General features: G+C 46.2%; 2 protein-coding genes across 5 annotated transcripts in view; both read left to right on the top strand.

Moving 5' to 3' along the window:
* Positions 1 to 7606: 7606 nt before the first annotated feature.
* KCTD14 (potassium channel tetramerization domain containing 14) lies at positions 7607 to 12741 on the top strand. Its single transcript, XM_005500577.3, has 2 exons — positions 7607 to 7964; positions 10991 to 12741. The coding sequence occupies exons 1-2, from the start codon at positions 7905 to 7907 to the stop codon at positions 11660 to 11662; spliced, it is 732 nt and encodes a 243-aa protein (XP_005500634.1). The 5' UTR covers positions 7607 to 7904; the 3' UTR covers positions 11663 to 12741.
* A 3420-nt stretch (positions 12742 to 16161) lies between these two features.
* Positions 16162 to 25697, top strand: part of INTS4 (integrator complex subunit 4) — a 47025-nt gene continuing 37489 nt past the window's right edge. Inside the window, exons 1-7 of one of the 4 annotated variants that reach the window (XM_005500578.3) lie at positions 16162 to 16326; positions 18309 to 18503; positions 20957 to 21074; positions 23048 to 23154; positions 23346 to 23531; positions 24802 to 24852; positions 25466 to 25554. In XM_005500578.3, the coding sequence (XP_005500635.1) occupies positions 16273 to 16326; positions 18309 to 18503; positions 20957 to 21074; positions 23048 to 23154; positions 23346 to 23531; positions 24802 to 24852; positions 25466 to 25554 (800 nt within the window). In that variant the 5' untranslated portion in view covers positions 16162 to 16272. The remainder of the gene's footprint in view (positions 16327 to 18308; positions 18504 to 20956; positions 21075 to 23047; positions 23155 to 23345; positions 23532 to 24801; positions 24853 to 25465; positions 25555 to 25697) is intronic. The other 3 variants (XM_021285067.2, XM_065076506.1, XM_065076573.1) reach the window with 3 other exon arrangements.

The following is a 25697-nucleotide window of genomic DNA, read 5'->3' as shown; positions in this document are numbered from 1 at the left end:
CAACCCCAGCCAGTCCCACCAATGCTGGGGGGCAATTCTGCCTCCTTCCCGCTTGGCTGTGGCACCTTCCAGAGCCAGGGCAGGAGGGCAGCTGGGGATGCTCAGCTGGGGGAGCAGGAAGGAAGGGCTTCGCTCACCTTCATTCCCTGTGAGCTGTGGGGAGAGAAAGGGCAAAGTCCTCGCTGGGTAGGTGGGCAGGGGGTTTGGAGCTCTCAGCACAGGCTGGGTCTCACCTTCAGGCCACTGCATCCTTCCCAGACACACCACTTGGGAAGTCCTACTGAGTTGGGCACTAGAGGGAGGTGTCCCCTTGCCTCTTCAGGATGTTTTAAAACAAATTCAACTGTTGAAACAGTGCTGCTTTTGCTTAACAAACACTGGTCCTCCATCAGCTTTGCAGTTTTGATTAAAGAAACTGGAGATCTCTGAGCATTTGTTGTGAGAGGATTGCAACCATGACCTGGGCTGCCGGCTCCAGTTGTGTTGCACGTGTTTCTGCACGTGTTCTCTGAATCTGCCACATCACAAGAGTGCACTAACATCCTTCAGGCTGAAATCAGAGACTCATCAGCTCTAAAAGTCTCAGGCTAAAAGGAGCAAATGTTCTGCAGATGGTTCCCCTGTTTCTTCCCATTACTTGGAGCAGCTCCATGTCCTGGTCAGGGGTTCCTGTTAATGCCCTGATTGCTCAGCAGCACTTTGAAGCTCCACAGCGCTGTAAAAAGGCAAAAAAAAAAAATGGGAACTCCATCCCTTGTTTTTATTTTAGTGAAACTCTAATGGCACAGAAACCAAAAGAGAAAACTTATTTCACAATTTAACAATGAAATGCACTGGGGTTTCAAAGTATCCTCCCACCACACCCCCTGCCCTGATGTCCTCAGCAACGACAGATGCTGCCTCAAAATCAATCGTGTTTAAATCTCTGCAGAAGCACTGACCGTCCTAGAGTCCATGTACAGAAGGAACCCAGCAGTGGTCTGAGGACACCTGATGCCCCATGTAATTACTCAGGGTCATATATTTTCCTTGACAAGCAGGATCATCCCATGTCCAGGTAGAGTTTTGCTCCTTGCATGATCCTGGTCAACCTTTTGCCAGTCTGGTCCTCAGGTTCCTATTCTCCTTGTTTAAGAATTGATGCTCATTCAGAGCTTTGACTTAAGGGGAAGGCACGATGCGTGGAGCAAAGACAATTTCTTGTTTGCTTCATCCTCTTGTCCCAGGGTTTCTTAGAGAGAGACACTGCCTGAGCAGCCCTGCATTGCCCAAGGGACAAATAAGGGCAACCATAAAAATGTAAAAACCATCTAGCTGCAACAATGGCCCAAGTGGAGGGAGGAGGTGCTGGAAAAAATATCCCTGAAATCACACACCCTTTGGCAGGAGCTTCTCACCAGGGGTCAGGAATATCTGTCAGTGACACCCTATGGGAGCCTCGGAAGTGCTGATCCTTCCTCTAGCTCCCCAGCAGCTTATTTCCACAGTAGATGCCCAAGGATTTCTTCTTGATTGACGCCTTGGTTTCACATGTTCCCAGAGATACACCGCCAAGGTCTGTCTTCTCTTTCTCCTTTAATTTCTGTGTGTCTATCTCCCAGCGTTGGTTATCCATGAGAAGCCCAGCCTTTCCTCTCCCACCATCAGCTTGGGATATGCAGAAGCAAGACCAGGCACAAACCCACTGGTTGGTCTTCCAACCTTCATAGATTTCATTGGAATGATCCTCTTTTCTGCAGATTGTCCTTTTTTCTTTCTGACTAAATAGACAGCATCAGCCTGACTTGGACTGTAGACAAGTTGATGTCCCTCAAGAAGGAGTGACTAGATGAATGGGCCTGTGGCAACACCTTGACTGTTGTGTGACAAGGGCCTGGGAATAGTGGCACCCATACACTCAGCTCTGCCCCACACTCTCCATGCGGCACATCAAGAGTTGGGTGAGAGCTTAGGAAGGGAAACCACATGAGGAGACAAAGACGGGCAAGAAGAGAGCGTTGTTGTATCTAGATTGGCTCCGTGCTCCAGGAAAGCCTACAACCTAAGCTGAATGTGATACAAACATGGAAAAGAAGTCAATGGGCATGAGGATCAGGAGAATAATGTGAAAGGGAATCAGAATTTCTCGGGAATGTGGACACTAACGGGCCTGCTGGGTTGTTTTAACCAATGTCAACATGAGTGGTTGAGTCCGTTTCCCGAGGATGGCACGTGCGCTCGCTTGGCCAGGAGGTATTTTGCTCCCTTGGCTTTTGATGGTGTCCCAGGGCCTTTCCAAAGCCAGCTCAGATCTTGATGTAAGCCACTAGTGATGCACTCCTGAGGTCCACAAAGCTGGGTGGAGCTGATGAACGGCTGGAAGGCAGCGGATAGAAATGCCGATGGTGTTTACGCAGCGCGTGGCTGTTTGGTTTAGGAGTGGCTCCCGGACTGCAAAGCCACCAGCCCAGCTGCACCGCTGCAATTCCTGAGCAGAACTCAAGCAAACTGCTGGTGGTTTTGCTTTTCAGCAGAATCTACACAAATTGTGAAGGCTGGCCACATGTCACCAGAAGAATCTGGCAGTTGGCATATGTGTTTCAAAAGACAAAAAAAAATATCTGGTTTTCCTGTGACCTTTGGAAGACACTTGGCTTAGAATCATAGAATAGAATAATAGAATCACAGAATCCTAATATCACAGAATGTGAGGGATTGGAAGGGACCTGGAAAGCTCATCCAGTGCAATCCCCCCATGGAGCAGGAACACCCAGATGAGGTTACACAGGAAGGTGTCCAGGAGGGTTGGAATGTCTGCACAGAAGGAGACTCCACAACCTCCCTGGGCAGCCTGGGCCAGGCTCTGCCACCCTCACCATGAAGAAGTTTCTTCTCAAATAAGTGGAACCTCCTGTGTTCCAGTTTGAACCCATTACCCCTTGTCCTCTCATTGGTTGTCACTGAGAAGAGCCTGGCTCCATCCTCCTGACACTCACCCTTTATATATCTGTAAACATTAATGAGTCACCCCTCAGTCTCCTCTTCTCCAGCTCCAGAGCCCCAGCTCCCTCAGCCTTTCCTCACACGGGAGATGCTCCACTCCCTTCAGCATCTTTGTTGCCCTGCGCTGGACTCTCTCCAGCAGTTCCCTGTCCTGCTGGAACTGAGGGGCCACAACTGGACACAATATTCCAGGTGTGGTCTCCCCAGGGCAGAATAGAGGGGAAGGAGAATGTCCTGAGTTGGAAGAGACCCACAAAGATAATTGAATCCAACTCCTGTCCCGGAGTTCCAAAGAGCTACGCCAGCTATGTTGCCTCTCCTCTTTGCTTTCCACAGGAATCTCCTCCACTGAGATGCAGATGGGTCCTGGGAATCAGCTTCTGTAGGTGTCCCTTCCACCAGTTTATCATCACTCCCAGATCAGCTTTGTTTTGTCACCTCCACGATCCACGAAAATGGTCCAGAGCAAAAGGGCTTAATCTCCTCCCTCAAGAAGCTTGATGCACTGGAGAAGATGGAACAAGAAGAGAAAGACAAACTGCCCCAAGCTGCTTCTTCACATCTGAACTTCACACTTCTCTTCCTGTCTTAAAATTGTAATTCATTTTTTCCCCTTGGATTTAGCGTATTTACTTGTAGTAGGGCACAAAACCCAAATCTGAATGTTGTTGGCCTGATTATTTTAAACAGAAGCTGCCAATCCAATGTGTTAGGAAATAAATCTGCTAAAAAAACTTTTATGAATAATACTGTTTTCCAAAGTTATGTATGCACCAGCACAGAGATGCTTCAGTTCATTGTTACGTACATATTTATACAATTTTCAAACCCCAGATATTTGTTCCCCACAAAACCATTGTCAAGTTATCCATTCTTTGGCAGACACAAAGTTCTCAGCATTAGTATGATTATTCTTCTGATTCATATTGTGTTTGCTCATACAAGGTCCAGTCACAAGTTAATGCTTTCATGCAAAGACAGTGAAAGGATGTTCCCTGCCTGAAAGAGCTTGCAGTCTTGGACATATACTCTTCCATTGAAAACAGAAAACAACAACAACAAACCTGTGCAGAGGGAAATCTATTTTCAAGTATCTCCAAAAGAAATGTCAGAGTCAGCGGCCACCCTGAGAAGAATAGGCAGGAGGGTTGAAGTATAACTCTGTGCAAGGAGCAGGGAGAGGAATGGAGAACATCTAACTGGTTCTTCTTCTTTGTCCTCCTCATGGGTCTGTGACCCATTTGGGCAGCTGGTCTCTCCGATAGATCTCAGCAGCCTCCTCTTCAAGGACAGGACCTTGCTGATCCTGCTTGATCTCCTCCACAAAAATCCCCGGATGTCTCTTTCTCTGCTCGACAGCAAGCAGGTGGATCCCAAACAGACCATCAGTGCATCTGAGACAGCTTTAAAAGGCCCAAAGGATGAAGGATTTCAGGGATTTAGGCCAAGTCCCTGGAGGTTTTTAAACTGAGATTGGACATGGCACTTAGTGCCATGATCTAGTAAACGGACTGGAGTTGGACCAAGGGTTGGACTCTATGATCTCTGAGGTCTTTTCCAACCCAGTCCATTCTGTGATTCTGTGAAGTGGTAACAAACATAAAGCCCAACAGAGATCCTGAGTGGAAATTCTGGCTTGATACACATCAAATCCCATTCCCCAAAGGAAGAAACTCAGCTAATGTCCCCGGAACAGCACAGTGGTGACTCCTCACCAGGGGGTGTGGAGCAGCAGCTACAATGGAGCTGCTGGTTGTAGGAATCCCAGGACCCTGGTTGCCCAAGGCTATGGAGACTTCCATGGTCTTGATTTTTTACTTCTTTTTCAAGGGAAGAATGAAATTCAAACCAGCCCCAAGTAGCTGTTACCAGCAGCATGGACAGCTGGGAGCCTTCTCGGAGCTGCCTCCTCCATCCTTATTTAAAAACCCTTGTCCCATTTTTGCCTTTCATGGGTTTCTCCTCCACCTGTTGGTTTCCTCGACACGGCTTTGACCGTGGGGTAAAAGGAGGAGTGACACACCGCAAGAGTGACTGTTTCCACTTTGTGCAGGCACAGAGGGCTTTGATGTAGCATTGGATGTCTGCCCAGCAAAGCTGTGACACCAAACAGGTCAGATGTGTGGTCCTCGTAACCCAGGATGCCACCTCTGGTGTGACCAGCTAAAAAGAGCCACCAAATCCCCACGGGCAGGCAGCGATATGCCAATGGCTTGGGCTGCGAGAAGTGCTTCCTAAGGTCTTTGTAGAGATGAGATGAATTTGTCAGTTTAAATCAAGTCCTTATTGAAAAGGGCAAAAAAAAATCCAACTGGGAGTAATTTGTATAGCAGGACTGAAAGATGTCATCTTAAAGCAAGTCGTGCAGTTGGTGGGATTAAAAAGTCCCTGAAGAAGCAGAAATAACAATCAGACTTTTCACATACATGGTGACATCCAACAAAAATACTTCACAGGCTTTCAGACAGATTCTTTGTCCCATAATGTGCCAGCAAAAGTGGATAAGATATAAAAAAGGAGTAAAAGAGTGAGGGAGCCAGAGCGTATGTTCGTGAGACTGAAGGACCAGTTGGCCTAGCGGTAGAAAAGAACTGCAGGCATCAGCTGACAACTGTTCCTTTTGCCAAAGTGGTAAAGATCTACATTGTGGCCTTTAGAGTTTGGCCTCAAGTCCCATCAGCCACCCTTGATTCTGGTTTGGGGAAACCTTCCAGATGAGCTTTTGGACAAAGTCACCCCTTCTACTGTTCTTCACCCTTCCCCAGCGAAAAGCTTGCGGGAGGAGAGAGGTGATGATCTGCTTGTCTATCCAGTTCTGTTATCACCTCCAGCATCAAAGACGTCTCGCATAGAACGAGTCTGAACTCCACTTCTGCCAGTTATATCCAGGATATTTTCTGAAGCACCTGGGTAAGCCAGCCCAAAGACTGGGATCTGCAGGAATCAAAGGCTCAGAACACAGATCTTCCAGCTCTCCCTGTTTTCCAATAAGCACTGATTTTTTTAAAGTTTATTACAAGTTACAAAACCCGGGCTCCCATGCAGTCCTCACTACTGCATCCATTGCTATTAATTCTTCTGGTCTGGCAAAGGGAAAATTCAAAGCAGCAGAGTTCCAGCAAGACAGGAAACTGATGGAGAGAGTCCAGCGCAGGGCAACAAAGATGCTGAAGGGAGTGGAGCATCTCCCGTGTGAGGAAAGGCTGAGGGAGCTGGGGCTCTGGAGCTGGAGAAGAGGAGACTGAGGGGTGACCTTATAAAATTTTACAGATATATAAAGGGTGAGTGTCAGGAGGATGGAGCCAGGTTCTTCTCGGTGACAACGAATGATAGGACAAGGGGTAACGGGTACAAACTGGAACACAAGAGGTTCTACTTAAATTTGAGAAGAAACTTCTTCATGGTGAGGGTGGCAGAGCCTGGCCCAGGCTGCCCAGGGGGGTTGTGGAGTCTCCTTCTCTGCAGACATTCCAACCCGCCTGGACACCTTCCTGTGTAACCTCATCTGGGTGTTCCTGCTCCATGGGGGGATTGCACTGGATGAGCTTTCCAGGTCCCTTCCAATCCCTGACATTCTGGGATTCTGTGAGATAACTCAGACCAGGTTATTACTGAGGTTCGCTCAGAATGGTTCAGGGCAGCAGAAGCAATATATAAGTTGGGTTTCAATGAGAGCTTCATCCAAATGCACAAAACACTCCAAAGAATCTGAGTCCAGCTTTGATGGAGCATTGCGTAAGGACCGGATTTATTCTCAAGGTGAGTTAACTGGTGCAAAGTATAACTTTTCTCTTTTCTTTCCCATGCCTGAAGCCTCTGTTCAGATCAATGCTCTATTCTGGAAAGACACAGATCCAGCAAAATCCCTGCAGGATGCAAAACCAGCAAAGCTGGTTTCCATGAGCACAATGCAGATCTTGTGCAAATGGTTTCCTTAAATACTATGCTGTTATCTTTTCATCATTAAAATCTCACCGAGGAAGATTTTTAGGAAGCATTACGTTTGTCTGAGATTTTCCCTTTGGTTGCTGGTATCAGGAAGCAGCTTGAAATGAAAGAGAGTAAGGCAAGGGTGGTAGAGGAGAGGCATGTTCTGAACACACATGTCCTTGTGAGTGTTTAAATTCTGCAAGAAATAGTCCCACTCCCACTAAATTTCTGGTGCTTTCCGCTTTTGATATGTGGTGGATACAGGATATCAGAAAACACTGTCATGAAAAGATATTAATCAAATATTTATGACCAACTGAAAATAATAGTTCAGGCTCCAGCAGAGATTCAGGTTTGGTTTTATTTACCTTGTAGAAATTACTCAATGCCCGGAGATTGTTTTGGCAAGGAAGAAAATGCCACCACCTTGGACAGATTGTAGATATCCTGATCTGGCATTGATGGGTATGACAAATGGGATCAATGAGATGGTTTGGGATAAAGCCTTTAAATCAGCAGCACACGGAGGCCAAAAAGCTGTGAAAATGTTTGCTGGTTTCGATACAACCAGTTCACGAGGTGGAGACGGTCACGCAGGCAGGAATTGTGGGGCTCCTCGGAGGCGCTCTGGGCACGGGGCCTGCTTTGAAAGGATTATTTGGCTCTTAGTCACCGCACAGATAATATTACAGGAGGTGTGTGCTGGCAGCCAACCCGAGTCCACCCTGCTCTTTGTGGGTTGCCAGAAAACTGATGAGCAAACGCTTCCGTTTCCAGGCTGTTCCCTCCCCTCTCCCGACACCTGCGACCCGAGCGGCGCTGGGAGCAAACTGGAGCCACTGGGGCAGCACTGAGCTGGAAGGCTGGAAAAAACCTGACCCACTGAAAAGTAAAACAAGTGAAAGAGGACTGGAGCGCGGCAAGGAACCATCCTACGTGTGGGGAACGACCAGAGCACAGAGCAGCGGGTTTTTCCACACCTCCCGGGGGAGATGAGCATTTCGTCGGAGCACAAGCCCCTCGGGAAGCAGGTCACCGGTGTGCTGCACACGGTAAGGGACGCGCTCGGGGCCACCGTGTCCCCCCGTGGGATCACAGCATCCCCTTTGGGCTGCTTTAGAGGGTTTTTTTCCTCCCACCTGCTATTTTGAAGACACCAGGACTTGCCAGGTATGTGACCAAGAAGAGGAAATTCGATGAAAAGCTTTGCCTGACTCCAGCCTGTTTGCACCCGTTTGTTTGCAGAAGGGCCATGTCTCAGGTGTGCAGGATCTGGCAACAACAAATAACCAGAGCGGTTCTTCTCCTTTCACAAGAGGTGAAATTAATTTGCTGTGAACTTTGATTTGTCACATCCCTAACTGAAAAGCCTGTTGTGACTTTTGGGGATTTTCAATAGTTCTTAGAGACTTTAAAGATGCAAAAGCTGCCCTGTGTTGTAGACATGCGCAATCATCAGCTGGGAGCAGTAGTTTTTCTAGCTCTAACGGCAATCTCAAGAAAAGCAGCGTATTACTAGGCAGAAATCAGTGATGGGATCAGATGACTTTTCCTTTTCCTCTCCTCATTCTCTATTGTAGCTGTACAGCCTCTCCCCCAGACCTGTCTTTAAAAAACCCCATCTCTCGTGTTGCACTTTCCAGGTGCAGATTGCAAAATGCTTCCCAAAGGAAGTAACTGTTTGGCAGATTAATAAACTGGTGCACAGAGAGGTGAAATGACTTCCCAAGTGTCACCTCACTGGCTGATTACAGAGCTGGGAATTAGCTGGTGCCAGTACTCCCAGTTTGCTGGGAACGAGTTCGGTCCCAGGCCAAAAATACTAATCAAGTTCGGAGAACATGAGGTTTGCTAAGCTGCTGTATTAATGAATACCATGTTATCCATTGGTATTAGTGACAAACAGCATGAAACATCTGACCTGCCATCTGAAAAAGGAGGCAAGTATCAAAAGCGTGAGACCCTCCTGTTAAATGATTCCTGCTGGGGAAATCTGTTGCTATCACTTGCACTAACAGCAAATTTCCTAACTGAGAAGCTTTATTAAAGAAACAGCTTTGAACTGTGTTCTTCAGTGGGTAGAAACCACCAGATAGTCTCAGACAGAGTAATTTTTGTCTCCTTGGCTCTAGTGCAAGTGATTGTCCCCAAGATGAAGCCACTCACACCAGGGCAAAGCAAAATCCCAGCTGGGTCTTTGGCCTGAATCTTCTGTTGTTTCCCTGGCTTGCCCAGGCTTTGAGCAAATTTCTGCTAAATCTGATAACTTGCTGCTGTTTAAAGGGAAGGTTTCTCCCTGCTCCAGGTTTTCTGTTCCTTGTCCATTCTCTTAGCCAGCTCTGCTGCTTGTGAAATCCTCTGTCAGCCAACCCAGCTCAATAAAATGAAGGAAAAGCAGAGGTGGCACTAGGGGAGCAACAGAAACACGTCGGTAGGTAGAAGGGTGGAGAGGGGATAAAGCAGCAGGAGCTCCCTCTCCTTTGGTGCGAGGTGTGAGATCAGCTCACGTCATCCCGTGGGCTGGTACCTGCGGGACCCAGCAAAGCACTTACGTACACGCTTCACTTGAGGCATGTGACTCGCAGCACTGAAGCAGGTCCTTGCGTGGCTGGAGCCAAGAGAGAGCAGGTGATCTCCTGGAAACAAGGGTTGTTTATTGACTCACACCTTCCCAATGGCAGGTGTGGTCCTGGCTGGGCATGCGACTTGTATTACAGTGGTGACGGCAGGAGGGAAAAGAACTCCTTTCCTTGTTCTCTACTGAGTACTATAAAAATCACTGAGGGCAAAGGGAAGCTGTTAAAGTCTTTAGCACTGAACATCAGGAAGGTCATCAGAAGTTAAACCAGGTCCAGCTTTCCAGACAGTGGTGTTAATGCACAGTGAAATAAAACAAATCAAGAGTCCAAACTTTCCATTCTTCCCTCTTAAATCCATGTCAGCTGCATGAAGTATTTATTTTCTTTCCTTCCTACCTGAAGCAATCATACGTTTTAAAAATGCTTTGATAAACAGCTTCTGTCTTCTACCTCTGACATGCTGTATTTTTGCACCTCGGTTTAGTATTTGCAATTAAATCCCAGATGGGTGGAATCCAATTATGCCCATTTTCTAAAGTTTCAAAGAACTCTTAGTTCTTCCTTTGAGGAGAAAACACCAGCTCGGGTGAGAAGAATGGAGCTGCACAGCTTTGAGCTCTGTCCTTGTCCCTCTGTACATGGGGAGGGTGAGAGCTCACAGATCGCTCTGGCTGGAAGGACGGGGGCCAAGAGGTACAATGTTTGTGTAGGACCTTTCAAATCCTGTAGTCACCAACAGCCTCCCTGGGCAAGGGCTTCTTGTTCCTCTTCCTCACTGGCAAAACGACACTTTCCTTATTGCCAAAGACATGGTGAGCACTCAGCCATTTAGAGATGTCCCAGTTTCTTCTGCTCTGGTTATCAGGGCAGAATAGGGTAGAATAGAATAGAATAGAATAGAATAGAATAGAATAGAATAGAATAGAATAGAATAGAATAGAATAGAATGGAATGGAATGGAATGGAATGGAATGGAATGGAATGGAATGGAATGGAATGGAATAGAATAGAATAGAATAGAATAGAATAGAATAGAATAGAATAGAATAGAATAGAATAGAATAGAATAGAATAGAATAGAATAGAATCATTTCAGTTGGAAGAAACCATCAAGATCATCAAGTACAATAGTTAACTCAATCCTGGCACTAAACCATGTCCCCAAGAATCTCATCTAAACACCTTTTAAACCCCTCCAGGGATGGTGATTCCACCACTGCCCTGGGCAGCCTCTTCCAACACCTGACAACCCTTTCCAGGAAGAATTCTTTCCTAATATCCAATTTAAACCTCCCCTGGTGTAAACCTCCTCCTGCATCTGCTTTTGGCAATAAATGGGGTGGACATTCCCATCTGTCCCCCATGGGAGGGAGGCTCATCCCACTCTTCACACCATCATTCTGATTTCCAGCTGCAATCATTTTTCATTTCTTTTCCTTGACGCCTCCGTGTTGACAGCCCCAGAAAGGTAATGCACGTGTTTTTTTGTCCCCTTGCAGTTGTCACCGATCGTGGAGTTAAATGTCGGTGGGGAGATGTACACGACGACGCTGAGCACCTTAAAGAAACACCCTGGCTCCAAGCTGGCTGAGATGTTCACCGGCCAACCCAAACTCCGGACTGACTCCGAAGGGAGGTTCTTCATCGACAGACCGGGCGTCTACTTCAAATACATCCTGGAGTACCTGCGGAGTAACCAAGTGCCCACCCAGTGCATCCAGGACGTCTACAAGGAGGCATTGTTCTACGACATCGAACCTCTAATTAAACAGCTAGAGGACTCCCCACAGATCTTCGGGGAGCTGGTGGCGAGGAAGCAGTTCCTGGCCCGTGTCCCCAACTACAGCGAGAACATCGAACTGATGATCCGCATCGCCAGGGCAGAAGCGGTCGCATCCCGCCGGTCCAGTGTCATCGTGTGCGTGGTCAGAACTGAGGAGGACGCGGCCAGGTGTCAGGATGCCCTGAACAGCTTGGATATGGATAAAAAATCCGTGGTGAAGTTTGGCCCCTGGAAGGCAGCGCCAAGTATTTCTGACCTGCTGGACTGCATTCAAATGGATGTCGGGGCCAAAGGGTACAAAATATCCTTTCAGCCCCACGTCGCTGAAAAAGGTTTCCGTGTCAAATCACACGACTTCTTCTACAAGTTCCTGTTCACCTGGTGGTAGCAAAGTGCTGCCTTAGATGGGGAATGGAAGAAAGCAATTATTTAAAACAAATTAACTTGGGCTGCAGAAACTAAGCTATGGATGACCAGAAGAAGAAATGAATGGCCCAACAAAAGGACCTCCTTTGGTCATTTGCTAAATTAACAAGCACTTAAGAGCCACCATTTTGTTGGGCTTCATGGGATAACTATACGATTTAAAAGGTATCAGGAAAAGGAGGAATTTTACTCTCTCAGTGTTTCTATTAGGTAAGTTCAGAGACCCATATCTGAAGGCCCAGGAAGTCTTGCTCAACCTAAGAGAACTTTATAATCCCGCATATGTCTCAGGGACACGTGGAGTTGGTCTCTCAGTGCAAATGGGAACAGGTCACATACGCACAATTCCCGACGGAATTGCTGACAGCTGCATTAGCACATGCTCAACTTTAATTTGGATCCTCAATGCAAAAACAAAAGCTCTTCTCACTGCTTCCCACACCAGAACCGAGGTTAAAAAGAACTATTTCTGTGTCCCATGCTCTTTTCTTGTTACTCCAGTAGACAGCCTACTCTCTGGCCAATGTATTTATTAGAATTATTTATTATTTATTCTGAAGGAAAAACATTGAACCTCAGCTATGGTCCAGGGCCAACAAAAGGCAAAAATGCCATTGCTGGTCTGAGGAGTTTATAACCTAAGGACACTCGCTCCTCTCACACGCCACACTATTTCCATCTTTTCCTTGTGACACCCATTATTATTATGATATTATTTCTAAATATATAACTTCTGGAAAAATGGGGAAAACTCACTGTGATTTGATGGGAAGGAAGCGCTGCCGAAGCAATGGCCTGGGACCTCAGTGCAAATTCTCCTCCACAGAACATGAGTTGGTTCCTACATCATGTTTTCAAAATCTTAGTATTCAAAAGTTTATTTTTATACTGGAGATGGCTGTTAGCTTGGTTTTAATCACTCTGAAAATCATAATGGCTAATTTGATTATGATCATATTTCCTTTATTTCTCAGAACATGGATTTCTTACAGTTAACGACAATAATCTCTGGAATGTTAAATAAATAACTTTTTAAACCTCTTTGAATGATACAGAAGTGCTTTATTTACTGATATCCTTCCCTCCAAACCCCTTAATTCAAAAGACCTGAAGTTTTATCTTTATGGTAATGGTTTGGATAATTCCTAATTAATCTTGGTTGCAGATGTGCTCATCCTAGCACAGATTCCCTCCCAGTGAAATTTGGGAGTCACATCACTGACCTCAGGGCAGTTCTGCTGTTGATATAAGGGGACTCTTTGATACCTCTCACACTTATAACCTTCAAAAGAACAGACACAGTGTCTGATAAGACTAAAATGCTTAGAAAATAGGATCTGTGATCTTAAGTTTGATCACAACTAAGTGGTCGGTGGTGCTTAGCCTAGAAGAAGAGAGATTGAAGAGGACACCAAATAGACAAAAAGCTGCTTTAAAGAGATCTGTTATTCTTTGTACATGCTAAGGGTGGAAGAACTGGCTTAAATTTCAGCAAAGGAGATTAAAATTAGATAATAGAAGAAAAAAAAATCCAATTATAGGGTAGGTAAAACCTCAACCAACCTCCTAAGACTACAGGACTGGTGTAATGAGGAAGTTTAACAGTTTTATCAAGGATGGTCTCATAGAACGGCCCAGACTGAAAGGGACCAAAAAGGATCACCTGGTCCAGGCTCTGGTGGGAAAGGGAGCCTGGATGAAATTGTTGAGCAGCCTGTCAAGTCATGTCTTGGAAAGCCCCAGCAATGTGGGCTCTACCATGTCCCTGGGAAGGTTGTTCCAGTGAATGATGGCTCTCACCATAAAGAGATTCTTTCTTATGTTGAGATGAAAGCACTCTTGGTGCAACTCATACCCCTTGTCTTCTCCACATAGCTCCTTGTGAAGAGTGAGACGCCATCCCCTTTGTGGATGCCCTTAAAGCACAGTGAACACTGTGCTGAGGTCCCTTCAGGGAGAAGAGACCCAGGTCCTTCAGTTTTCCCTCGTAGGACAGGTTCTCCAGACCTTTGATCACCTCCTTGGGACTCCTTTGGACTCTTCAGCCCCTTCCCAAACCACCTTATCCCCAAGATGTGATCAAAAGGTGGCCACCCTGGCCACCTCTAGCCACGCAACATTCATGTCTCTGTTAAGTTTCATGGAGTTTTACAGAAGGTTGAAGCAGACCATAAAACAAAGAATATCATTCAAACAGAACAGGAGTTACTTATGAGAGGAATGTGAAGGATAAACCCGGAGATAAAGCTTAAAGAATATGCATATAGTAACAAAACGTGAAATTCGGCAAGGATTAGCGGTACATTGTGAACTTAGGCGAACTACAGTCATTTTACACTCATTTTCATACAAAAATACACCTTTTTGTCGAAGGCCACCTACCTCTAGGAGAAGCCTCCTACTCACTGAGCATGTATAGAAGATTTTATGCTTATCGTACCTTTAAACCGAGGCGAGAAAAGTTTAGACCAATGGACTTTGAGCAGGCATAAATTAAACTCAGAAGTTGGCTATTAAACTGAGATAAGTTGGTTATCAACCTCAGAAGTTGGTTATTTTAAGACCTTGAAACCCAAAATGCCTTAGGCAATTTTACTTTGCTTTGCTCTGGTGTGTGCATACATATACACAAAGTGGTAATAAAACCAGACTAACCCTTTCAGTGCATCATTTAGTCTAGTTCCAGAATGTCAGGGGAACATGGAACAACATCATTTTTTGGCTTCCAAAACAATGACAGTGCAGTTCTGTGTGTCAACAAAACCTGGTATAAATGACAACCCCCTTAAGGCCGCTCTTCAGGGCTAAAAGGAAAAACAGAAAATACCCTTATTTTCTTTTGTAGATAGTAATGAAATAAATAACTTACGCTTTTTCTATGGATAAAAAAAAACATTTAATCCAATTCCTTGTATTCCTTAAACACGTGTTCATTAGAGCATAAGCAAAACAGTGCTGGGTGCGTGGGGGATTCGCTCCGCCCAACACGCACACCTTTAAACAATAAGAAGTGTGCTTAAATACAGTAAGGTATTACATATTCATAATGACCCCAGGAACGCCTATACATATTCATAACCTTTCCCCGCTTCTGATTAAAATGAGTCTCAGATAACCATTTCCATAGACGCTCCCCTGTTGCGCCTGCGCAGTGCCACTTGGTGAATTTGAGGAGGGGTCTTTGGGGGTCTTTGGATGAAGGCTCCTTCAGCTTCGTCACAGTGAACTTTTTACCTTTGGCTCATTATGTTGAATTGACTGGGACTCAAGCTGCCAAGTTGAATGAAACCAGACTGGCGCCCCCTTTTGCTGCAAATCTTCGTTATCTTGTCTCCTCAAGTTTACAGCTAGGTGCAGTAAAACTTCTTATCTTGGCATTCGATGGGGTTCTGTTCTTCTTAACATAAAGCTCTAAACTAAGCATTTATTGTGTGACTAAGCCTTAAAGTGTTAGTTCGTTAGTGGGCACCCATTATAAGTTTAGTTAACCCTTAAAATGTTAGCTCCCTCTGTCAATATAACTTCATAAGCAAGTTTCATAACTTTTTACATAGAACTTAACCACCTTTTTCCAGGTTCAGAGCCCATGTCATTTGGTTATATCTGTAAACATTAAACATCTCAGCACGAATCACAACTGCATTTTTCACAGTAATTAGTGCACTTGGCCCCTTTTCAGTTGGTTCCAGTTGAGGGGGATGGAGGCTCCTTAGCACTTCTTGGCTGTTGGTGCTGGTGGTTTTGCGACTCTTGAGAGAAGCAGAGTTCATTCCCTCTCTTCTGGCATTTCTGGCTGAATAATGACTGAGGTTTTTATATCCAGCTTTTCTAGTTTAGTGCCAGAATTAGGTTATGGTTGGACTCAATGACCCTGAGGGACTCTTCCAAATGAAGTGACTCCATGTTTCTATTCTATGGTTCTATGAAATACGTATGTTAGGAGCGGTGAAAAGTTGAAATGTATAAATATGTAACTCAGGCTGCTTTTGGTGTGCCAGTTTTGCAAAAGATCACCCAGCAGCCTTTTCTGTGTGGAACTGTAAATAAAGCGAAGACCTCAACCCTGTGTGTGAATTGGTATTTGCACCCAGGTAATGATCCCAGCTTTTGGGACAATTGTATAACAGATGCAATTGGCTGAGTGTCCTGTCATCCACCTGGAGATCAGTCTGTCAGGGGCTTCTTGGTGCTGGGGTCATTTTCGCCTCTTCCCGAAGGAGACATCTTTGAAGGCTGTGGTAGGCTTTAATGTGTGCCTAACACAAGCTTGCCTAGAAACGTCAATCCATATTATTTACATTTTGGTCTTTACATGGGTTAACAATAAATATTAACGTGGGTGTTTTGGGGGAAAACTGTGTGGGCTGACTTGGTTGGGCTTTAGCAGCTGAGCGGGCCAGGCCACAGCCGCCATGTCAGGCCCGCGTTCCCATGGCAACGCGAGCGCCTGACCACAGAGCGCAGCCTCCAACTGGGAAGAGAGGCCGCTCCTTTGGTCGCCTCTCCGCGGGCGACTCTGTGGTTTCTCTTCCGGGTTGCGTATACGGCGGCCGCGGAGGGCCGGGCGGTGCCATGGCGGCGCACCTGAAGAAGCGGGTGTACGAGGAGTTCACCAAGGTGGTCCAGGTAACGCACCGCGGCCGGGCCGGGCTCTGCAGGGCGGGAGGGGACAGCCCCGAGCTCTGCCGTGCGGCGGGTGAGGCGGAGCTGTGGGAGAAGCCGCCGGCCTAACGCGGGGCCTGGCCCGGGAGCGCTGCCCGCCGCCATGGCGGGGGGGCCGGGGCCGGGGCCGGGGCCGGGGCGGCCCGTGAGGGGCTGAGGAGGAGCGGGAGGAGTTGGGCCCGGGTTTAGGGAGGCTGAAGGCGCCTGGAGGAATGGGGGCTGCCTCGGGGTGTGTGCGGGAGAGAGAAAGGGACAGCTCTGCTGGGAGGACAGGCTGAGAGAGCTGGGGTGTTCAGATGGAGAAGAGAAGCTCCGGGGAGACCTTAGTGTGGCCTTTCCGGACTTAAAAGGGGCCGATAAGAAAGATGAGGACAGACTTTTTAGCAGGGCCTGTTGCGATAGGACAAGGGGTGATGGTTTTAAACTAAAGGAGGGAGATTCAGGCCAGACGTGAGGAAGAAATTGTTGCCCCCGGGGGTGAGAGCCTGTCCCAGGTTGGCCAGAGAGGTGGTGGATGAACCATCCCTGGAGACACCCCAGGCCAGGCTGGATGGGGCTCTGAGCAACCTGATCTGGTGAAGATGTCCCTGCTCATGGCAGGGGTGGCACTGGATGAGCTTTGAAGATCCCTTCCAACCCAAACTATTCTGTGAATCTGTTCTCTGATACCTGGGGGGAGCTGCACCGCCCTTGGGGGGTAAACGTGGCTCCCCCAGCCTGGGATGGGGTCATGGCTGTGAGTTTCTGGGCTTCGGGGAGATGCTGCAGGGTGAGGGGTGTGGGAGAGGCTGTGTTTGCCCTGGATTGGTTCTCTGAGTTTGGAAGGGTCAGGGTTTCCCTCAGGCTGGGCTGAGGAGAAACAGAAGACCGCATCTGGAATCTTGTGTCCAGTTGTGGCCCCTCAGTTCCAGCAGGACAGGGAACTGCTGGAGAGAGTCCAGCACAGGGCAACAAAGATGCTGAAGGGAGTGGAGCATCTCCCGTGTGAGGAAAGGCTGAGGGAGCTGGGGCTCTGGAGCTGGAGAAGAGGAGACTGAGGGGTGACCTCATTCATGTTTACAGATATATAAAGGGTGAGAGTCAGGAGGATGGAGCCAAGCTCTTCTCGGTGACAACCAGTGATAGGGCAAGGGGTAATGGGTTCAAACTGGAACACAAGAGGTTCCACTTAAAACTTCTTCTCAGTGAGGGTGGCAGAGCCTGGCCCAGGCTGCCCAGGGAGGTTGTGGAGTCTCCTTCTGTGCAGACATTCCAACCCGCCTGGACACCTTCCTGTGTAACCTCATCTGGGTGTTCCTGCTCCATGGGGGGATTGCACTGGATGAGCTTTCCAGGTCCCTTCCAACCCCTGACATTCTGGGATTCTGTGAAGAAACCTTTTACATTGAAGGTGGTGAGAGTCTGTCCCAGGTTGTCCAGAGAGGTGGTGGATGAATCATCCCTGGAGACATCCCAGGCCAGGCTGGACAGGGCTCTGAGCAACCTGAGCTGGGTGAAGATGTCCCTGCTCATGGCAGGGGTTGGACTTTGGGTTGGGTTCCAACCCGAACTGTCCTGTGATTCTGTTCTGTGATACTTGGGAGAGCAGTGCTGGCCCGGGGCGGGGTGGTGAACATGTTTCCCCCAGCCTGGGATGGGGTCACGGCTGTGAGTTTCTGGGCTTGGGGTGGGGGAGAAGCCGTGTTTGCCCTTGTTTGGTTCTCTGACTTTAGATGGGGCAGGATTTCCCTCAGGCTGGACCAAGGACAAACAATATTTCCCCAGGTTACGGGCTGCCTGGGCAGGGTGGGAGCTGCCCCAAGGGTTGGGATGCATTCCTTCCCAAGACAGCTGACCGAGAGGGGCACCGGAGCTTCCTCAGGTTCAGTACTGAGACAGCATTCACTCTGGGAAGGAGCAGGTGAGGATTTGTTCCGTGTTTGTGAATCGTGTCTCCCTGTCCGCAGCAGCAGCATGAAGACCTGTCTGCAAAGAAGCTGCGGCTGACCAAGCCCAGCAAGTCAGCGGCGCTCCACGTCGACCTGTGCAAAGCCACCTCACCTGCAGATGCCTTGCAGTACCTGCTCCAGTTCACCAGGAAGCCCGTCGAAGTGGAGAGCGTCGAAGGGGTTGTCAGGATCCTGCTGGAGCATTATTACAAGGTGGAGAAGCTGGGAGTCAGCTGTGCTTCCAAAATCCTCCTTTGGGTTTTATTTTCTTGGAGTTGGATGTGGAATAGAGAGTCACAGGCTCGTCCTGGTCCTCAGAAGTAATATGTGCTTTGTAGTATCCAGATATTGATCTTTCACTTGATAAAGCAAATCTTATTGCAGCTGACAAGGCTGCACTGTAGACTGAAACATTTCTTGTAAATGTCCTTGTGCTTTTCTGTCTGTCTTCTTACAATTGAGTCTGGTTTGCTTTGAACTTACACTAAAACTCTAAGCTTCATTTTATCTATTTCTGTATCTACTTCTGTGTTTCTTTGGCTTATGTGTTGAGACCGTTTGACTTTTTTTTGATGGGAAATTCTTTTCATTGTTGGACTAGTCCCCACTCAGAGGAGTCTACCACTTGAACCTAATTTCTTCATCTATAAGGAAAACTGTGGTGTGTGTTTGAAGCTTGTTTTGTAGCCTGTTTTGAAAGAGAGACTCTTAAATCTAGAGACAAGGTCATGTTTTTCAAGTGCGCAGGCTGTTACAAAACCTGCTTTTAAAATCATTGCAGTCCTACAGCTGATGTTGTTTTGCTTAAGGACAGAATTTTCTGCAGAACTGGTTTCTTAGTATCTGTAGAAAACATGTGCTTGAACTGATCTTTCAAAAACCCACCCCTGAAAGCTGTAACCGCAGTGGAAGTTGTGCAGTGATGTGTTTGTAGCATCGTTCATTGTTTTGTTTAAGGTGGTGCTGCAGCCTCCTGCTCCTCCATTCTATTGTATTACGATAGGACAGTCCCCGAACAGTCCTGATGGCCTCTGAAATGGATCAAAAAAAATTTATAGCCCTTTATTTTTTCCCCATTTTTCACCCATAGTTCTCATGCTGGCAGTTGAATCAACACAGCTGACCAAGGAGGGACGACAGGGGTACGTGCAGATTAAAAGGATACATTTCTCTGATTTCCTGCTTGCAAAAAATTAGGAGAAGAGAGAAAATGCCCTTTGGTGTGGGTGGCTGCTCTTAACTTGTTAAGGATAATGCTGCAGACATTATTCATAAGGATTTTAAAAATGAAAATGCCTTTATAAGTGTGTTTTGAAATCACTGATTTCATCTGTACTCATGGAGGGGGTTGTCCTTTTATTCAAAGAAAGTGAGTAGTTGTTCCACTTAAATATGAGAAGAAACTTCTTCATGGTGAGGGTGGCAGAGCCTGGCCCAGGCTGCCCAGGGAGGTTGTGGAGTCTCCTTCTCTGCAGACATTCCAACCCGCCTGGACACCTTCCTGTGTAACCTCATCTGGGTGTTCCTGCTCCATGGGGGGATTGCACTGGATGAGCTGCCCAGGTGCCTTCCAATCCCTGACATTCTGGGATTCTGTGAATAAACACCAAATGTGTTATACTGTTGTAATCTGCACATCCTACCACCAACGTAAGTAATCCTGTGACTGTAACAATTTTTAAAGCATGTAATTTTGACCCTGACAAGAGAAAATGATTCTCAGCTCAGATGAGAAATAGATTACTCCTGCAGGTATCACATTTGTCACTTTGAGGGGTGTGTGAGACACTGAAGTCTCTCCTAAACGCTGTTGAAAGACATAGAAGTTGTAACTGTAATATTACTGCACCTGTTGAAAGATACAATACTTGTAATTGTGATATTACTGCACCTCTGTGTTCAGTGTTGCACAATTGCATGGTATAAGTATGAAATCCATAAGTATGAAATCTATATTGGGTACCCCTGGCAATATGATGAAAGACAAAGCTTCCAGTTGTGACCAGAAGTCTTGTGTGCAGGAGTCTGCAGAAGGCTCACAATAATAACTCTTAGAAACCCATCAACTTTTAAAATCAAATTAAACTGCATGGTAATTTGTGAAGTTTGTTTAGGTAGTTATCATCTGTGACAGCTGTTGCTTCAATGAGCAGACATGGCAGGGGTTGGTTGTATGTTGGTTTGGGTTTTGTTTGTTTCACCTTGCTGTGTTTGGTTTCTTTCTTTTTTTGCCATCAAATTGGCAGGATTGCTCCCCACCATTAAGAAAAATGGTTGTTTCTGTAGCCCCCAGACCTTGCTGCTTAGAGACCATCAGCTTCAGTTCATCTTCTAAAATTCTCCCATTTGCTTATTAAAAACTTACAAAGATAATCAACAGCAGATTTTCCAGCATCTTGGTTATTTCAGCTTTGATTTTTTTAAACTATATGGAGGTAGTTTTGAGGAATTATGAGTAAAAGAATCATTTTGAAATGTACTGGAAGTTGCCACTTAAACAATCTGTTATGGTTAATTTTCTGTAGGTTGTGCCATGGAGGAGGAAATAGCCTGACAGTAAAATTCAGACCCTTATTATATGGGATTATATGTGGGTCCTGCTTGTGTGTAGCGTTTTTTGCTCTTCAAACTGGAAAATAAACGAGGGTGTCTGTGTTTCCTTCCAGGAGAACGATGCCTCTGTGAGACTGAAGATTGCTTCCTTGCTGGGGCTGTTATCGAAGACTGCAGGATTTTCCCCAGACTGCATCATGGACGATGCCATTAACACGCTTCAAAATGAGAGTAAGTCTTGCTTGTCGCTTGGTGCTTGAGATCAAGGCAGAAAAGTGTAGTTTTTAAGCATTTAGGACAGCGGCAGGGCCTGTACATTGGAATTGTATAACTGCAACTCTGTTGGTCAGAGTATTTGTTTTCTGCTTTTGTGAATGGTGACAAATACGACGTTTTGACACGGAGAAAAATGTTCCTCAGACCTGCCTGCTATATCCTTCTGTTTTAAGGGAGTACAAAGTTTGCTTTTGCATCTTCATCTGAGAACTGTTGCTTCTGAAGTGCTTGGTTTTGGACAGTGGTGCTTAAAGCAGAACCTTTGGAGTATTTTTCTTATTGTGCTGTGGGCCAGCTCATCAGAAATAATGCAAGAAGGTGATGGTTTATTAGCATTGGATTTGTAATAGACAGGAAAGTGTAGGCTGTTCTGTTTGTGGATTCAATGAAGTTAATTTTGATTTTGTATTTTATATTCACAGTTTGTATATGTTTTACATGATGCAGTTTGCTTCTGTTTTAATGTCACTTAAAAAATAGTTTGGGTTGAAAGAGAATTTCAAAGCTCATCCAGCACCACCCCTGCCATGAGCAGGGACATCTTCACCAGCTCAGGTTGCTCAGAGCCCCGTCCAGCCTGGCCTGGGATGTCTCCAGGGATGGTTCATCCACCACCTCTCTGGTCAACCTGGGCCAGGCTCTCACCGCCATCATGAGGGAAAATTTCTTCCTTCTATCTAATATAAATCCCCGCTCTTTCAGCTTGGAACTCTTGCCCCTTGTCCTATCTGTACAGGCCTTGGTAAAAAGTCTCTCTCTGTCTTTCTTATAAGCCTCCTTTATATATTGAAAAGCTGCTAGAAGGTCTCCCTGGAGCTTCTCTTCTCCAGCTGAACACCCCAACTCTCTCAGCCTGTCCTCCCAGCAGAGCTGTTCCAGCCTCGCATCATTTCTGTGGCTCCTCTGGCCCCTCTCCAGCAGGTCCATGTGTGTCCTGTGCTGAGGACCCAGAGCTGGACCAGCACTGCAGGGGGGTCTCACCAGAGCAGAGCAGAGGGGCAGAATCCCCTCCCTCCACCTGCTGCTCATGCTGCTGGGGATGCAGCTCAGGACACGGGTGGATTTCTGGACTGCAAGCGCACATTGCTGGCTCATGTCCTGTCTTTCACCCCCAGCACCCCCCTAGTCCTTCTCCACAGGGCTGCTCTCCATCCCTCCATCCCCTGCTTGGATTGATACCAGGGGTTGCCCTGACCCAGGTGCAGGTCCTTGTGCTTTGCCTCGTTGAACCTCATGAGGTTCACATGGTCCCACTTCTCAAGCTTGTGCAGGTCCCTCTGGATGGGATCCTGTCCCTCAGGTGTGTCACCTGCACCGCTCAGCTTGGGGTCATCTGCAAATGGGCTGAGAGTGCACTCGATCCCACTGTCTATGTCATTGATGAAGGTATTAAATAGTATTGGTTCCAGTATGGACTCCTGAGGAATACCGCTCATTACTGGTTTCCCCTTGGACACTGAGCCATTGACTGTAACTCCTTGGGTGTGGCCATCCAGCCAATTCCTTGCCCACCAAACAGTCCGTCCATCAAACCCATCTCTCTCCAACTTAGAGGTGACAGTCTTATTGTGGTCCAGGTGAACAGTGGGTTAAACACGAGTGAGCAGCGACGGCTCACTGCGTACCGGGCTGTATCGACAGGAGTGTAGCCAGGGGTCAAGGGAAAACATTATTGTTCTGTACTCAGCACTGGTTTGACCACATCTGGAATACTGCATCCAATTTTGGGCTGACAGGATTGTGGTGGGTTCAGCAGAGGAGCACTGGGGGCTGGAGGACATGATGTGCCAGGAGAAGCTTAGGGAGCTGGGCTTGTTCTGACCTTGAAAGGAGAAAGTTCCAGGAGGACCTTCCAACAGTCTGTGATTCGGTAGCTGCCGAGGAGCTCAGTAAAGAGGGACGTAACCTTTCACTATTTTGTTTGGCAGAGTCTCACCAGGTCCTTGCTCAGCTGCTGGACACCCTGCTGGTGATCGGCTCTAAACTCACAGAGAATCCGTCGGTCAGGATGAGGCTGGTCGAGGTTGCCTGCAAGGTAAAGCAGGAAACTTTTGTCACTGCTGTAGGAAAAAATACGCAGTCAGCGCTTAAATTATTTTAATTTTTCTTAACAAATTGTTACAGTATTAACATTTTTTAACTGCTAGGAAACTTAGCACGATCAGTTGTTTCAAAGGCGTGAAACAACAATAAGAATCCAGTTACGTCTCCTCTTCTGTTCTGTAGCACCTGACAGATTCTTCCCATGGTGTAAGAAATAAGTGTCTTCAGTTAATTGGCTGTCTTGGACCAGTGGAAAAAGGTGTTGCAAAAGAAGCTGAAAGCCAAGCTGCCAAAGACGTTCAGAAGATCATAGGAGATCATTTTAATGACCAGGACCCTCGTGTTAGGACTGCAGCTATAAAAGCCATGGTAAGTGATGGTGGTACTAGTCACTAGTTCTCCAACAGGCAATAAAAAGCTTTTTGCAACAGGAAACCTGTGTTATAAGTCCAGAAGGAGTTTTGATTCCTTTTTAAGCAACATTTATGTTTTACCCCATGGTGGCGTCCATTAGCATTCTCTGTTTATGAGAGTTACTGGGTTTCATGTGGAGACCCTTCAGATGTTCGTAGCTTTGCAGAAATGCAAGCAAGGATCGTGCACTTGAGAATTTTGCTTAATGTGAGTTGCCTGGGAGTATATGGGTATACAGAAGTTCCTCTCTTACCTTGAAAGTTTATAAACAGTGTCCCATGGTCAACAAGAGTGTTTGAATTAATGGTATTAAATTCCAGAGAAAGAAGCAGGATGTGTTTGAGATCAGATGGTACTGGAATCTGTCTGGGATCTCCCTCTGCTGGAGGCTGCGCTCATCCTTCATTTTCATTCCTTTCTGATTTTTGTTGGTATAATTCATTTTTAAAGTCACTTGAGTGGCTTTTACAGTGGCATTCAGCCACATCCATAGCAAAATTTATGGCCTCCGATTTATAATTACAGCACAAAACCAAGTGTCTGTCTGTTGTTTGAAGCACAGAAACATCCCGAATGAATTCAGGGTCACTCACCACTTGTAGAGTTGTTGATCATAGTTTTTATTGCTACTATACTTGTGTTTTTTTCTTTAATATCGTCACGAACTTGTTGTAGCTTGAAGAAGTGGATGTAGAAAAGCAACTGCTTCTTGTTGACCTATTAAATTATCCCGTTGTTTATAAGTCAGAGTCGTGATACCACCTTATTCCACATAGAAACAATGTTCGGTAATTTTTTTGCTATTCCTCTGGTTTGGTAACCGAAAGATTAACAGGGCCTGAAAATCCATTGGCTATGCCACTTCTGGGTCCATGTTTCAGGAATGGTAGTAAACTAATTATTTTGAAGATTCCTAATTCTGTTAATTGGAGTTGAATACGGCCAACACTCAGCAACTGTTTGAAGGCTGGGAGAATAGACGGTGTATTTATAGAAATTGTGTTTTCCTAATCCAAAGTATGGATGGCTGCGGAGTTTAAAAAAATTATACTGAAATCCAGATTATTATTTAAAATATGGCCGGGATGATGAAATATTTTAATTATAGCAGCAGTCAAGAAATGCAAGCAACTATGTTTATGCAAAGCAGAAAAAACAACAGTGAAAACTTAGTCTGTGTCACTTAAACCTGTAGTTACACTGTTTTGTGCCTTTTTTTTTGTAGCTGCAGCTTCATGAAAGAGGATTAAAATTACAGCAGGCTATTTACAATCAGGTAAAACCTTGTATTAATTTGTATTTATTTCATACGTGTTTGCATATCTTGCTTTTTAGATTCCGTGACAAGGAGGGCACTGAGCAGAGGTGCAATATTTGGCACTTAGGTTGCTCATATTCCTTGTTGCACTGTGGCAGTGGAAGTAAAAATCCATTTTGCATCTCCTTGCACTTAAATGCGCTAAAGCGTGTGCTTTAATTGGAATATCTTGTTTATTGGGGAAGATGGTCACAGGAAGGGTAGGCCAGTAGTTATTACTATAATCTGGCAGTCTCAGAGTTTAAACCCTTGTTCGTTGGAGAGTACATGTGAAGCGTGTATTTGTTATGACAGGGTTGCGCAGCTGAAGCCGATACCAAGTTAATTCTACTCCAAATTTCTATTTCCATCTTCCTGCATAGCACGGGAAGTTCTGGAGTTTTACAGCACGTGCCTAATTGACTTTCTTAGGACTAGTCTGATCAAACCTGGAAATAGTAGGGAGTAGGAGGCTGAGCTTTTTAATCTGTCCTGGCTGATTTATGGTGAAGATCCTAAATCTGCGGTGGGAGGTGAACGGCAGCTCAAATGGAGATATTTTGGATATTTTTGGCTGCGAATCTTCTTTCAGGCCTGCAAGCTGTTGGCAGATGATTACGAGCAAGTGCGCAGCGCTGCCGTTCAGCTGATTTGGGTCCTCAGTCAGCTTTACCCTGAAAGGTATGTACTGTATAGTAACCATCCTAATCCTGAAGGGTTTGTGCTGATAAGTTGCAGGAGTAGCTGTTAAAAAAACATGTACAAATTGCTGATACCTGATAAGAATTCGCTGATCCGAATGAAGTTTCAGTTCTTGATACGTG

The sequence above is a fragment of the Columba livia genome, chromosome 1, assembly GCF_036013475.1.
Source record: "Columba livia isolate bColLiv1 breed racing homer chromosome 1, bColLiv1.pat.W.v2, whole genome shotgun sequence".
Classification (NCBI taxonomy): Eukaryota; Metazoa; Chordata; class Aves; order Columbiformes; family Columbidae; genus Columba; species Columba livia.
This window is presented reverse-complemented; position numbering and strand designations above follow the sequence as displayed.

Excerpts from the sequence above, each read along its gene's own strand:
- KCTD14 (XM_005500577.3), top strand. The coding sequence starts at position 7,905 with ATGAGCATTTCGTCGGAGCACAAGCCCCTCGGGAAGCAGGTCACCGGT. Across the intron at positions 7,965-10,990 it reads TCACCGGTGTGCTGCACACG|TTGTCACCGATCGTGGAGTT; the intron begins GTAAGGGACGCG and ends GTCCCCTTGCAG.